Source organism: Limulus polyphemus, unplaced genomic scaffold (assembly GCF_000517525.1).
Source record: "Limulus polyphemus unplaced genomic scaffold, Limulus_polyphemus-2.1.2 Scaffold1402, whole genome shotgun sequence".
Taxonomy (NCBI): domain Eukaryota; kingdom Metazoa; phylum Arthropoda; class Merostomata; order Xiphosura; family Limulidae; genus Limulus; species Limulus polyphemus.
Genome location: NW_013667012.1, coordinates 132,120 through 148,404, shown reverse-complemented (window position 1 = coordinate 148,404; position 16,285 = coordinate 132,120). Strand labels below are relative to the sequence as shown.

Here is a 16,285-nt window from a genome sequence, read left to right as displayed (position 1 = left end):
ATAGTTATAACTATAAAGACACGTTATATGTCGTAGACAGCGTATAGTTATAACTATAAAGACACGTTATATGTCGTAGACAGCGTATAGTTATAACTATAAAGACAAGTTATATGTCGTAGACATCGTATAGTTATAACTGAATTGTGTATTAAACATCAGGTGAATCCTATACATTTTCCTTGTATATTTCAGCTATAAATCATAACAAATTCGGATTACGTATTATTTACAACATTAAAAAATATATGATCTAAAATCTAGTTTTTCCAGGATGGTTAACATACTTGTCACGTTGAACAGTCAAAATAAGATTTTCTTGATAATTTTAGCGAAAGAAAGGTTTAACTCATTAAGTTAGTAAACAAATGTTTTTTACATGGTACTGATCCTTTAAAAGTTCAAATAGCATTAATGTGTTCAGTTTAGAAAACATAAAAATCTAACATAATCTTTGTTCAAAATGTATTCTGTTGTAATAGTCCTATTTTCAAACTGCAAACATAGTCTTAGAACAAATGATCAAGTAGCAGCTAGATCCAGCTTTTAGGATTAAGCATAATAACATAGCAGATGTTAGAAATGTATTACAGCACAAGAACAAAACACTTAGATTTCCAAATTAAAATCACTTTAACTGCTAAAAAAAACCTATTAGAGCTACCGCTTAGCTATGCAAGCTAAATTAAGACTACTTTCAAGCATAATTTAGAGTAAGGTTATTATTCGCTCACCACTACTTATCCTATGCTTATTTAAATATATTATTCGTAGCACTAGTAAGATGTTTTTCATTTATTGCGGGTAGCGTACTCAAACAGCAAATAAAATTTCTTCGAACGGCCTGTAACCTCCTGAGGCCCAGAAAATTATGGTTTAAACTAATCACACAACTTACGCGTTTTATATTTATTTTAACACATTAAAGATGATAACAACGTTAAGAACTCCCATTTGCTTAATGTCTTCTCCAAGGTACAATGGTTTGAAAAAGTTACTCATATTAGCGTTATTTCAAATAATTCAACACCATTTTTAAAAGATCATTTTCGATTGGTCTAATTTTATATGTTCTAACTACAGAAGCCGCTACCTGCTAATTTCAAGTTTTCTCGAGTTTTCCACTGAACGTTTTTGTTTTTTTGTAGTTAAGCACAAGGCTACACAATGGGCTATCTGTGCTCTGCCAATTACGGTTTCTAATTACATGATAATAAGAAACCCGATTTTTAACATTGTAAGCCTCAGACTCGTCACTGTAGGGGGAGCTGCATTCTTTTCGTTTGATGTATTTACGTTTAAACTCCTGAACCCGCTTCATTTAGAATTTGGAAATAATGCCCAGAAAATTTAATTTCTCTTCATAACACTCTTGTATGGATATGGTGTGTCCATTGTACTGGGTTAAGAGCTAAAAGCAATGGCTGAATTAAAAACAATAATGCACATATACACACACATGCACACAAATCTGTATTTTGGTAATCTGTATGCTAGTTTTATAGCTTTGTTTTGTGGGTTTGTAGTTTTTGGGATATGTATTTTGACATGTTGCATGTTATAATATTCTTGTATTCAAGAGTAGGTCTGATTTATGCCTTAAATATAATCATTATGGTATCAAGTTGGCAACCTTTCAGTTTCCCTCCAATTTTTCTGATGCAATTGAGCTTCTGATTAACATTGGTGCTAATTGTATTAAAGTGGTTTATCCATGTTAATTGCTTGTTGAAAGTGACTCCTAGAAATTTGACTGTTTATGAAAAGGCGATATGTAAGTCATGTATCTTAAGTTTGACATTGGGGAGTTTTCTTGTGACTTTACTGTGGAATATGATTGTTTGTATTTTGTTTGTGTTTAGTGCTACCCGCCATTTGCCGCAAAAAAGTGATGTGGATTAAATATGTTTGTACTTTTGATGCGGCGATGGTTTCAGTTAAGCAAACTAGATGATCGGCTGTCTGTCTTGTTTTTTTTTTTTTTGGCTAGAAACGGTTTGAATGTCTGATGGGACGTACTTTGTCTCTAGATAGAGCAATAATCTCCTAGCTCTGATTTTCTCCAGTATGCAATTTGATAAACTTATTGGTCTGTAATTACTAGAGTCACGTAGTTCCAGGTTATTATTTTGGGGGGTAATTTTAATTATTGCTTGTTTCCAAATTGATGGGTAATAACCGGATAAAAATGATAGGTTGAACAGGATATTTTAGTGGTTGGTATAGTTTTCTGTGATATTTATAATTATTGCATTCGTTATCTTGTCTTCGTCTACAGCGGTATTTTCAAATGTTTGATATTGAGCTTGATTTCAGATTGTGATGGGTTTAGTAATATAATTCTCTGGGTTTTGTGCATTATTGTTGATCAGTACTTTTTCGTATTTTACTGGGAATGTTGGTTGATATAGACGTGAGTTGTTATTAACGTGAGAGTTAACTTATTGGTAAGTTTGGGCGTGGAAAGTTTTTAACTCGGGAGTTTTAAAAGCTGTGGAAAAGTATTCGGCGAGAAGGTCTGCTATTCATTGTCAGTGATTGTCGTCTTGTTATTATAAATCCCGTTGTTTGGCGAGTTTTTGGTGAATTGAATTGCATATTGTTGTACATTTTTTCCAGAAAGTGGGTGGGTTGTCTATTGTGGCGTAAAAAGTATTCCAATTAATGTTGTTTGATTAGTTTGCGTATTCTATTACTTTCCATATTTATGGGTAACTTTTGGTTCAGGTAAATATTCGGCGTAAGCATCTTTTTCTAGAATTTGTTCGTGGATTGTTGAGGGGAGCATTTGCATAACTGTCAAATCTACAAATGCAGTTCCAATGGACTTTTGTACCTTTGATCTGCTTAAGCGTATGTTTGGAAATAGTAGTCTTAAAACATTAGTTGATCTATGGAAATTTGCATAAGATTGTTTGTTTTTGAATTTCGTGCAAAGCTACACGAGGGCTAGCCATCCTTAATTTAGCAGTGTAAGACTGAAGGGAAGGCAGCTAGTCATCACCACCCACCCCCAACTCTTGGGCTACTTTTTCACCAACGAATAGTGGGATTGACCGTCACTTTATAACGCCCCCACGGCTGAAAGGGCGAGCATGTTTGGTGGGACGGGGATTCGAACCCGCGACTCTCAGATTACGAGTCGAGTGCCGTAACCACCTGGCCATGTTGCATAAGAAATGGAAGAAAACATTGATATAACTGTTCTTCTTGGAAACATCGGTGTAAGGCTATTGTTAAGAAGCAGATAGAGTATGATCGCTAGAGTAAATATGGTGTTAAGTTTGTCGAACTTAATACTCGATTTCAACCAAGAGAATAAACTTCTGTGGGTTAAAACGCTTCAAACAATCTACGTGACTCTTGCTAGAATTCCCATAAACTTGTTTCGATACACTTAAAATATTGAATTCAGCTAAAAATTGCGTGTATTAATACTTTTTAACTAACTTTAAGACATTCTAATTGCTAACTATATAATTTGATTTGCTTGATTTAATAATTTTCAAGTAATATGTGTTAGAGTTAATTTACTCTGAGACCTTTTTCCCCCTTTTTATTAGCTATATTTTTGTGCGCCAGTAATACCAAGCTTAGGGCGCGTGTATACCTGATTCGATTTTATTACTCATCAGGATTTCTACCAGCCTATCCTCAAATTGAAATTCTTTTAGGCAGGATTAGAGTAAATTAATCTATGAGACCTTGGGCATGATCAGTAGAAAGGGTTCGACTTCCTGAGTCCAAAACAGTAATTAGATCTCAAATCGGCCAAGAGATGATGGAGCTATGAGTTAAAAGTTAGTACTTGAAAAAACAAACAAACTCGGAGCCATTCTATGAACCGCTATGCCGCGGCTAATAATAATTGAGAATTAGTAATAACCTATTAGTTGCGGAGTAAGTTAAGTTGCACTTAGCAGTAGTTAACTTTTATAATCAATATCTCAATACATATGTATTTTGATATTTACAAGGTTAGAAATAGTAATATGAAACATCAAAAACAACATACACAGATCGATACAGCCTTGAAAATATATTTATTTTGTAATTCTTCTTTACCTATGATTTTTGTGCAGTTATCAAATGTCCCTCTAACGAAAGCTGGGAGGTCATTGTTAATATATTAGCATTATCAATACTTGAAATGTGAAATAAAACTTAGTTATGTCTGTCAGTTTTTTTGTTTTTGTTCGGAAACCAGTGTCATCATTATTTTGTGGACACTTACATTTAAGTAATATGCTTACATTGAAAATCTTCCGATATAATGATCCAATTTTTTATTCTAAATATTTCTATGTCAAATCAAATATACTCGTATATCAAAGCTTTATCTACTAAGGCAACTTTTAGAAGTTAAAATTAAAGTTTCGTTTGTTGATTCGTCTGAATAGTAATAACTAATTATTTCAGTTCGTAAGCTGGTTTATTTAAATTTTTATAATACAATGGTTTATATTGTTGTTTTTCTTTATTTGTTTGATTCATTAACCTAGACCATGCTACTTTTAGAATGTAGGTGGTAATTTCCTTCACAAGTTTTTTTTTGAAGTAGCTACTCAAGGGCTATCTGCTCTTGCCGTTCCTCATTTTGAAGTAGCTACTCAAGGGCTATCTGTTCTCGCCGTCCCTCATTTTGAAATAATATACCAGATAGAGGGAAAACTTCTAGTCAAGACCTCCCACTGCCAACTTTTGGGCTAATGTAATCTACTAGTGGGATTTACCGTAACAGTATAACGTCCCCACGGCTGAAAAGACGAGTATTTCGGTGATTGGATTCAAACCCGCAGATTGTGAGTCGAGTGTCCTAACCACCAGGCTATGCCAGGCCTTACAAGTAGCATACCTTGTGGTTTAAAAATTTTGACGCACAAGAATCTCATTCAATGATATTTTATAAAATATTATATAATAGCATCGATTGAAATTTTCATTTTATATTTAATAATATAAAGACTTTATCTCAGAAGTTGGTGCTTATAGTTGAGACGATCCTTTTTTTCTTCTTTAAAGCACAAAACGAAAGTTTTATCATTACTAGAGGAAGCCAGAAAGCATAATCCAGCTCTTCCAGCTTACGATGGGTAAGTCTGTTATTGTCAAAAGTTTTATATAAACAGTAAATAAACTACTCCCATTTTTAAAACAATTCTCATTTTCTTTTAATTTCACAATTCTTAGAAATATAAATTAATTTACTACATACAGTGATTGACCATTTTATTAGGACCTACAGCTAATATTGGGTAAAACCACTTTTCACCACAAAAACAAAAGACTCTACAAGATGATTGAACGTATTTTGTTTGAATATGGACAGAAATTGGTTCACATCTTTTGGAAAAGGAAAATGGTGGGGAAACGTGACTGTAACAGTCTCAGTCACACTGATTTATCTCAGAACAAATGGGTAGGACCCACAATTTGTTGATCCAAAAAATAATTTATTATAGAGTTCGTTTCAAGAAAAAATAAAAGACGGTGCATAAATACACAATTAAAATATACCAAAGTGAAACAGCCACGGTACAAAAAGTGGACAAGTGTTTACCGTATGAATGTGGAACTGGAAAGAGGAAGAGACAATGTAAGAAGACCTTTATTAGTTCTTACTCACCAGTTCGGTGTGAGCCACCGTGCCCCTTCAAAAAATATGAGTTAACAGTTAAAACAAACACCCCTTTACGTTAAAATAAAACACAACCTAGAAATATAGCTAACCATAATCTGGAGTCTACAAAATCTGCAAAAGTGTATGATAGTGGGAACCTGGATGAGCTTTCTGCCATAAGAAGTAATGTTGGTAGAGCTTCACGAAGACAACAACTACAAGCAGTGTCTTCTTCGTGGTACACCATTGATTGTCTGGAACTGTAACAATACTGTTCCGATTCCTCTAGTAATGGTATCTGTGTCCAACAGGAACTCAGTCCTTTTATGGATACTCTTAAACTCAAGTGCACTTTATGGACAGAAATGCATGTTTGCACTCCCCAGTCCATCTCAAATGCACACATCTTTAATGAGCATAGACATTGGAACAGCAGTCTTGGAAAAATTGGCTACAAAAGTTCGATAAGAAGCCAAGGAAGCTTTAAACATCTCATCTCATCACAGGCCGAGACAAGTCTGGGACTGCTGTAATCTTTGCAAGGTTGTTTGAGATACTATCTCTCCCCATTATGTGACTGAAAAATTCTACTTGCATGCACATAAGTACACATTTCTCAGCCTTAATTATTAATCCTGTTAAATGGTTAGGTTCATGACAGTAGACTCACACGTACAAACAAATATCAATACATTATCAACATGAAGATCAATAATCTCTCTCATTGAAGCCACTTAAATGTAAGCTACATTAGCCTCTCTAAAGTAGCTAAACCCTTACAAAGGCCAAATGGATGACATAGAAATTATAAAAAAACATTTCGAGTGCTGAAAGCAGTTTCGGGTCTGTTCTTTTTATCCAGTTCAGCTTGCTAGTATCAGGAAGCAAGATCTAAAGAGCTAAACCATTGGCTACTTTTCAACAAGTCCTGCCATTTGTCTATCCACAGCAGAGAAAAGGCATCAATGTACATCACGGCATTCACATATTAGAAATAAACACAGAACCTGTTCATGTTGTCCTCCTTTCTGAAAATCTGGTTGTTTAATCAGATTCTCCTTGCCTGTAGTAGCACGCTATTGTTGTTTTACCCAGTTAGCCAGCTAGTCTCACAAATACGTAAACAACAGGTCACTGAGACATTGTTGCAATTCTCAACTAGCAACCTCAGATGAACTGGCAGCCTAGTGTTTGTTTTCAGACATTTTGCGACAGAAGCAACACTAGCATTACTGTTGGTGTTGGCAATCTCCACTTTGCTTACCATTCTAGTAGGAAGCTGGATTGTCAGTTGCTTACAACTGTTGAATAACACTGAGACTTCGTCCCTTGATTGACAGTTCATTATCTGTGCTCATGTTTCCTCCTTTCTGGATGGCAAACAGTGTGTTTTTGACATTGGCTCGACAGCTGTACTACATGATGCTAACGTACTAGACATACTAAACCATGGCATACCCCTAGTGTATATGGAGGTACTGTCTCCCTCCGCAAGGCACATACATGCAGTCCACTGTTCTTGGGCTTATTATGACTGACAATGGGCATTTTACCATAGAAACTTAGTTCACTTGTTGAACAGGTAAAATGTGCATAGAATTTCTGTAGTATGCCCATCTCAAGGATGCCAGTATCAGAACCAATGCCTGTGATGAATATATCTGCCCTGTAGTTCACGTGATCCAGACATAGTCAGAGACTTGCATCTTCATTTCCATTTAACATGCTGTCATTTGCCACAACAAAGTTAGTCTTAACTGGCTCGAGTAGTGGCTTCATTTGGAATGCCTGATACATGGCAGCATCCACCAGAGTCATGGCTACTACTGTATCAACAAGGAAATCCATTATTCGACTGTGCATCTTTACAGGCACATATAAAACTATACCCAGTCGTAAGAGAGAGATGAGTTGACTGCCACACCCCATTTGACATAAGTTGTCTGCAGTGCTTCCTTGCGTTAGTGATAGACTTGACTCAGGCTACATTAGTTTTTCTGGAGCCAAAGTGATATCAGCTTGGAATCAAGTGTTCCACCTATCTTTCTGTCTGGCAAAATATTAACATTTCAGATTGAAGTGCACCTGCACCCACAACTTCATCAATTGTTTTGATTTTTCCTTCTTTCCAGAATGATCGGGTGGATATGTAATTGGCATTGGCTACAATACAAAAACTATAGGGATGTCGGGGTAGTCCTTTCTATTCATTGGAAATTGACATGTCTGTGCTGCAGCACCAGGATGTGTTGTTGATGAATTTCTTCAGTGATGCTTGAGTTCAACAAGAGGCTTAAACAGGATGGTCCTTGTTGGGAGTTGTTGCAACAGCTGTTACTGTTGACTTTCTCCTCTCCTGTGATTTGTCCTTGGATACCAACTTACAGTGGATACCAACTCTGTTAGAGTGTGAATATCTTGCACCTCAATAATCTCATTGGTAGTATGTTTATGAACTTGTGAGCAAGTATGTCCTCATGAACCGCAGATGATATCGCAGGGTATTCTTTCCCAAGCAAATAGTACATATTATCACTAAAAGCACAGAAGCTCTCAAACAGACCCTTTATCTGCACCTTAAACTCAGCCCAATGAACTGCTAAGTTTATATTGGGTTTAAATATTGATGCAACTTGGCAGTGACTGTGTTTCAGTTCCTAATTGCTCAAGAATGAAGTCCTCTTTGCCCACACCCTTAAAGATTGGGGTAGAGAAGAAGTTTCTTCTGCTCCAAAAATAACAATCCTCACTCGGGAATACCTACTACCATCTTGCATCTCTCTCTCGGCTCGGTAGCACACCTTCCATCACAGAGAGGTTCCTTACTGCTCCACTGACCACATTCTTCCTCTTCAAGTGCCCACTATCTCACCTGCTGGTAAAATAGCTCCTATTAATAAATGTTGTCCATCAAGCACCCCACATTTCTCTCTTGCAACTGAGGATGGCCTCAAGTAGATCTGTGGCTCTGCTGCTTTAGTCAGCAAATATCTCGGGGTTCTTTAAAGACTGCCCCACTAGGTCTTGGACACCATAGGTTATGCAGCTCCCTGACGGTCCTCAGATGTCCAAATTTCACTCATGTTGAGGCTTAACTTCACGAGGAGAGCCTCTATGGCTTTTCTGGGTGTTTTAGAAACTGAAAGTTCTCCATTCTATGTTTGCAGCTGCAGGGAGATGGTCGTAAGGAGCCTTTGCAGCATCAGCAAAAGTATGACACCCAGAAAAATACTTCTCCTACGCCTAACTACACTAACTATGCACCACGACTTTTCTGTTCTCAACTCTTACTCCAACTTATAGAATGTCATTTTCACGGGTTTGAATCCTCGACACAGTCACTAGAGACTCGAAGAGCACACTCAGACAATTACTCTAGGAGAACAAATCTCTGCAATAAAAGTATCTGTGGTTAAGGTACAAAAAGTTTCTTCTCCTTACATACCACAATTTCCTTTAGAGTAAATGGGTAGAGCCCATAAAACTGGAGATCTGAGGAATATTTTATTACAGAGTATGAGTCTACTCTTCCTTGACCCTGACTGAATTTGTTGCAAAGAAAGAGACAGTACAAAAATATAGAATCAACATCTTTATTAAGAAACAACAACAGTTACAATAAAAAAATCACGAGCAAGTGTTTGTTGTGTGAGTGTGTAATTTGATAAGCAAATGGTGTAGGAGAAACGTTTGTTCTCTCTCTCAGTTCAGTGTAAAAAAGAAAAAGTTGAAAGTTAAACTATGCACAATTTACGTTAAAATAAGACACAACCTACAAAACAAAGCTAACATAATCTGCAAAATTTCAAATAATAGGAGAATGCCTGGCCTATAAATTCCAAGTTAGGCTACTCACGGTCTGAACCTCATTCACATTATCATGAACAACTCTCCTGTGAGCAAAAATGTAAGGAAACCCGATTTGCTAGAAGAAAAGACAGACGTTTATTTTTGGAAATTACGAATGAAATGACGGCCATCTTTACTGCATGAAAGTACATTTAAGCTGTAACAGTATAGGAAAGTTGAACTGTTTACTTGAACCATTTTCTACGTTCAAAGTGAACCCAAAGAATACAGAAATTTCGAAAAAAACAACAAATTAACGAAAGGGGTAGTAAACATATGGTACTGTCCTGCACATGAGGTCTGAGTTAATTCCAAAATATCTCTATTGGATTGAAGTCCTGTAATTGATATGGTTAAACGATATGATTGTAGTCATTATCATGCTCTTGAAAACAGTGGTGGTCAACATAAGAGCTACAGGAAGTTTCAATATTAGCTTGAGAGAGTCTTTATTCATCAGTATTGAAATCCAACATTATCGGATTGAATTTATGAGAACAACGATGTTATTCTCTTTTAAGAAATCAAAGGACTTTTCTTATGTCCTGAAAACGTTTTACACACTGTTACAGCATCTCCTGCACCTCACACTTGTTTTCCATACTTTTACCATACTATCAGTACCGAAAGAGTAAATTTTTTATCAGATAGCCCCTTATAACTTCCTTGTTAACATTTTGCACTGTAAGCACCACTAAAGGCATAGTTTACTGTTTACATTTGAGACGAGCAGTGCTTAGATTGGTTTTTAATACCATATGACATATGTAACATTTTCATCATGGTATTGTTGAAGATAGATTGATCCTGATCACTTTTGATATAATCAATCAATGGGTCACATTTTAATATCCAATTACTTTTTTACCAGCTTCAGTTTTCAGATGTTAGCGGTATAAGTTCTTCTCTGTAAAAGACATTTTCATTAACACTCTTAACAGACTGATGACACATTATCTTGAACAGTGGGTCATAAAAGTCGTCATTAATAAATATATTCCTGCTTAGTGAGCACCATTATCATGGCCCCTTTAAATATTACAAATTAACGCCCTTGTCCTTTGTTTTGCATAATAACAGTAATATGACTATTTCTGCATTTATAGTTGTTAATGGAGTGGCTTCTTGATTTTACTCATTTATGTACTTTGTCCTGATTGTGTTTATCACACTGATTTAGAGATTATCAAACTAAGGCTTTAGAAGTCAATAAGATAAACGGAAGGAACAGAAGGCTAGGTTTTAGTATCAAATATTGAAAGGTATAGAAACACTTTGAAATTATAATTCATGAGTTACTATGGGATTGTTGACCAATCGTTGGAGTTTTATAAGATCGAAAACTAAGTTTCAACTGTAGTGTAGAACTCCCAGAATTACTACATAAGTGTCGAAAAAAAGATTAAAGATACTGTTGACTTATTAAACGGATTCTGAAATGTTAAGAATAACTTGGACTTAACGTAAAATTTTTAAACCAAACCAAATCAGACAGCTGTAAATGTTTGATAATGAAGAAAGCTTTTGAAGCATTATTAAAATAAAATTAGGAAGAATAAACGAGGTTCAGATTCCACCATGACAAACATTAATTTTCATCACTTTCTATTATAAAATGAAGTTTTTGTGCTGCACTTGTTTTAAAGATGGCTAAAATACTGAAAGCTTATTTCTGATTGAAACCCACAAAGGGATAATCAAGGATCAAATGTTTAACGGTACGAGTAATTCAGTGTTTCAACACACTACGTGAAAGCTTATTTCTGATTGAAACCCACAAAGAAGGGTTTCAATCAGAAATAAGCTTTCACGTAGTGTGTTGAAACACTGAATTACTCGTACCGTTAAACATTTGATCCTTGATTATCCACAAAGAGATAATCAAGGATCAAATGTTTAACGGTACGAGTAATTCAGTGTTTCAACACACTACGTGAAAGCTTATTTCTGATTGAAACCCACAAAGAGATAATCAAGGATCAAATGTTTAACGGTACGAGTAATTCAGTGTTTCAACACATTGCGTGGAACGAGTTGGACTAGCTTGTAAAAAAAATTGAGGGGGCTCTAAAAAAGGATTATGCGAGTAAAAATATTTTAGTTTTAACAATAACTTAAATTATAGTTTACTATAAAACCTTAATGATGAATAAAAAAAAAAAGATTCGGCAATAATTTTACTGCAAGGCTTAAATTGCCTATATGTCAGTAATTCCCCACATAATCTATATTGTTAACTAGTTTTCTTATAATCGTCTTGTTTTCTCATTTAACAAGTTCACTTTAATGAATTCCGTGATTAAGACTGATCTAATGTTAAGCTCTCTACTCATAGAATATCGAAGTTTATGACACACGTGGACTCCCTGGGGTTTAAACACATCTGTTCGAATGAAGGACTCATTCTAAACTACGTATGTCGCCAGCTTCATCAATATTATACTCCACTTCTAGGAGAATACAAACAACATGAGAAACACTGGATCGACTATCTTCATCGTCATGGTAACAACCTTCAGAACTCGGTAGGTAATCCAAACTATTTTAGAGTTAAAGTAATTGGTGATAGTCTTACTGTGGCTTAGAAAAAGAGAATCCTATGTAAAAACGAACCTTGCATGATTTCCAAGTTCCAATTTTTATCAACCATCTATTATACGAGACCACATAAATTACTTAATTTATCTATTTATTTATAGCATTGTTTACTTTCTATATCTCTATACACCTATTTGAGGTTTACCGAAAGAAAATATACAAAGTAAAGTACTTATTGTTTTTATATTAATAATTTATGAATATTGAAATGTACACTGCCTAAAGTTGTGATGTCGACATTTCTATTTAATGAAATGTTTGGACGTCAGCTAAAAAATTCTGGGCCCTTTCCATCCAAGATAGTTTAATGGCTACAATTTCCAAATTTATCTTTAAAAACCTTTATTTGTGCTTGTTTTGTGCTGAAGATTTAGTATTCAAATTAAAAGTAAAAATTCAAGTATCACTTTTTCAAAACTGGGTCTTAGATTAAATATATTAAAATACCTTTTCAATATAAAAAAGAGTAATGTCTATAAAAAATGTATTTAGAGACTTTAGAATGCCGGATGCCATTGTTAATCAACTAAGCATTTAAATGTTAGTACTATAAAACTTAAAAACTTGGTGTTTTTATCTTCTTTACATCAGAAAGAATTAAAAAATCTGGTGCGTGGGGGAATACCGTCTCATCTACGAGGTCGTGTATGGCGCGCGCTCTATCGGCAGAAATTGAAAGACGTAATGGACAGTAAAGGATCTCATTACTTCAACAATCTGAGCAGTATGGCTTCCGAGTCAGGGGTATTTCTCTTTTTTTTTTTAGTCATTTATATAATTTCTTAAATTAATAATTTATGTTAACTGTATCGTGTATTTTAATTTTGCCTTATTATTTATACTTATTCGGTCAAGAAAACTGGATTTTAAATTAGATTCATTTCTCTAACTGTTCACTATAAAGAGTGATATATAGAAAAATGTACTTTGACAACCACCCAAAAATAACTCTGCTTGTGGCGCAATCTAGTATTATATTTTTGCAGGATTTCTTATCGATCACAAGCAAATTCTTTAACGGAATCATATGTTGAATAGTTAAGGAAGTGTAAAAACACATTTCATATTTTATTGACAATAATGCTACTGAACGTGAATTTTGATTTAAAAAAATATTTATATACACTAAACTTCGTTTGTTTTGATGTTATTTCTAAGAAAACGTAGGAATTTATTCTACAGTTATGTTTTTCTTTATTAAAATTAATGTTCTATATTTAAGCTTTGCTCTAAATTTATCTTTCGAGTGGTTAGCAGAACTATGAATTCAATAAATTAAAATCTTTAAAAATAGTTTATTATCAATTAGAATATTTTAATGATAATTCTACTAAAGGTGGATTCTGCTATTGTTTATTGTATAAATGTAATGACAATTTTTCACTGATTATATTGGAGGAGGGCTAATAGAATGGATCTCACGAATGGAAGGTTTACTTTATAGGGATCGATAAATATCACTTAACTTATTTTTCTCTGGAGAAAAGAAAAGTAAGAGGTGATCTTATTGAAGTTTACAAGGTTATCCGTCAGAACTATATGGAAAAGGCTTCTGATTTCCCTGTGCTATATTTTGAAAATAATAGGTCGAGAGGATACAAGCTTAAGATTTCGAACCTTGCCTGTCTTTTCCTGTTAAACCAGTTTTAACAGGTTGATTGGCTTATGGAATAAGTTACAGTTGGCGGTAGTGGGGGCCAGCACTTTACAGGAGTTTAAGAGTGGATTTGTTTGTTTGTAATTAAGCACAAAGCTACACAATGGGCTATCTGTGTCGTGCCCATCACGGGTTTCGAAATCCGGTTTCTAGCGTTATAAGTCCGAAGACATAACCGCTGTGCCACTGGGGGGCTTTAGGAATGGAACAGATGATTTCCTGAAAAATAAAGGATGGGTTTAAATTTGTACTTGACTCAAGGATGGTATGTAAAGGATCAAATGGTCCAGATGAATCACTTGGGGACGGTGACAGGGGCGACTGCCCTCAGGCTCGCAAGAGCGCAGCAAATGTCAATATTCTAGTCAGACCAAATTACTACATGCAAATTACGCCATAGCGTAGAACCCCAGCTGAATTGTGTGTGTGAGGGGGGGGGGACAGTACTCGATGTTAGCTTTCTTTGCCTCCACCCAAAGCCCTTTGTTAAATTACATTCTTGAAACGATCCATTGTTGCCCGTATGTTATGTTAAATCTTAATGTAATTAAATAAAGGAGAGTAATAATCAGGGAATAGTGATTGAGTAAAATAAAGAAGTATAAAAGCTGATTTAAATATATTCTGCGGCCAGGTGGCATGCAGTATTATATTTATAATTTTATCATATAGGTCTACACAATTAGTCAACAAGAATAGCAACCAAACGCAGCTAAAGCTTGGTAAAATCTGAAAATACAAATAACTGGTTAAATCGCTGTAAGGTTTATTTGTTGTTAAGCACAAAGTTGCACAATGGACTGTCTGTGTTCTGTCTATCGCGGGTATCGAAACACGATTTTTAGCGTTAGAAGCCCGTAGACTTACCGCTGAGTCACCAGCGGGGTTGCTGGAAGAAAAAGAAAAATGTGTGGTAAAGATTAAGAACAATATCAGTTTGCTTGTAGCGCCGTCTAGTTGTACATTTTTTCAGGCTTTCTTATTGATCACCAGCAGGTTTCTATACATAGATTGTTAATCCGAACATTCCTCTTTATGCTTATCACAGCTTACAATATAAAAAAAACAATAGCTAATGCATTTGAAAGTTTTCATTTAAAGTACTTAAATTTGAATGTAATTATTTACTCTTAATGTTCATGCATAACTGAAGCAAATTTAATCAATATCAATTTAGAGTATTTAGAAACACGTAAGTTTCTAAACTCACTTTAATCAGCATAATTTTTTAAATTGAAATTAGTTTACCTAGGCTTTAGAAAAAGCAAAAAGAGAAAATTTCGATTATGGCGTAATTCAAAACGACGATGTAATAGTTTCATCTCCAAGAACACAATTAATACAATTAGCACTGGCGTAAATGTCACTGACATACATCGTCATAGTAAACGTTTAAACCCGTTAGCAAACAATGGGATATAAGTCAAATAAGTGCTATATATTTTTTAGAAAGCATACATGCTTGTATACAAATATACGGATGTTTCATATAAAATATAACAACTTATTTGGTTCGTTTCGTATTTCATGTTTCTACTAAAAATTATAATAAGTCTACCACAGCAATATGACAACTTTGAATATGAAACAAAGAAAATTAGCCAATTAGTCTTTAATAAATAAGGAAAGAGCAATTGTAAAACACTGTATGCACCAGATGGTTCTTTGGAGTAAGATATAATAAGGTATATACATGTGATTTTTACCTCTAGTTCCTGCACAGATATACAAGGTTTGGATTAAGGTGCTGATAACGTTTAGTATTAGATTAAACTACTGTGTTCTTGTGGCCAATTTTATGTTATTACCTATTGCTTCTACACAGGTGATTTCCGAAAACAGAAGACAGATAGGCTTGGATTTGTTGCGGACTATTCCCAGTAATGTTCGATTTTGTGAGGCGAATGCTGATGGGGTTAGTATTGTTTCAAACATTGTGTTAATTTGTTGTTGCTAGGGTTAGTATTGTTTCAACAACTGTGTTAATTTGTTGTTGCTAGGGTTAGTATTGTTTCAACAAACATTTTATTGGCTTATTGTTGTATAATAAAACTATAGTTTGGGCTGTGATGGGATGAACTAAATTTTTTCAAGTTGTAAAAATCTACACACACCTATGTTCATATCTGTCTATTGTTAGTAATATGTAGTGGTTAACTATACACAGCGTGGTCACAAGTAAATAGACACCACCTTTTCAGAAAAAAATGAAAATTTTCAGTCATATTCACATGAATTGATATATTTATAATTTAATTAATATCTAGTAGATCTTCCTTTCGCTTCGTGGAGTTCGTTGATCCTTTGGGGCATCATGAGAATCATCTCGTCAATTTTAGATTGTGGGATTTTCGACCACTCTTGCTTCAAAACTTGGAGTAGATCGCTCTTTGAAGTTGTTTTTTTTGGTTGTTTCTTGACTTGCCGGTCGAGTGTGGCCCAGCGGTTTTCGATGGGGTTCATGTCAGGAGATTGGCTCGGCCAGGGCAACTTCTGGATGCCATTTTCTTCCTGCTTCTTTTGGGTGTTTCTAGCAGTGTGACCCGGTGCTCCATCTTCCT

General features: G+C 34.9%; 1 protein-coding gene across 1 annotated transcript in view; it reads left to right on the top strand.

Moving 5' to 3' along the window:
- The window catches only part of LOC106463422, a 220,806-nt gene that overhangs the window by 78,589 nt on the left and 125,932 nt on the right, over positions 1-16,285 (top strand). The window contains exons 12-15 of the mRNA XM_022390908.1: positions 5,023-5,093; positions 11,805-11,994; positions 12,659-12,811; positions 15,550-15,639. Coding sequence (XP_022246616.1) covers positions 5,023-5,093; positions 11,805-11,994; positions 12,659-12,811; positions 15,550-15,639 — 504 coding nt within the window. The remainder of the gene's footprint in view (positions 1-5,022; positions 5,094-11,804; positions 11,995-12,658; positions 12,812-15,549; positions 15,640-16,285) is intronic.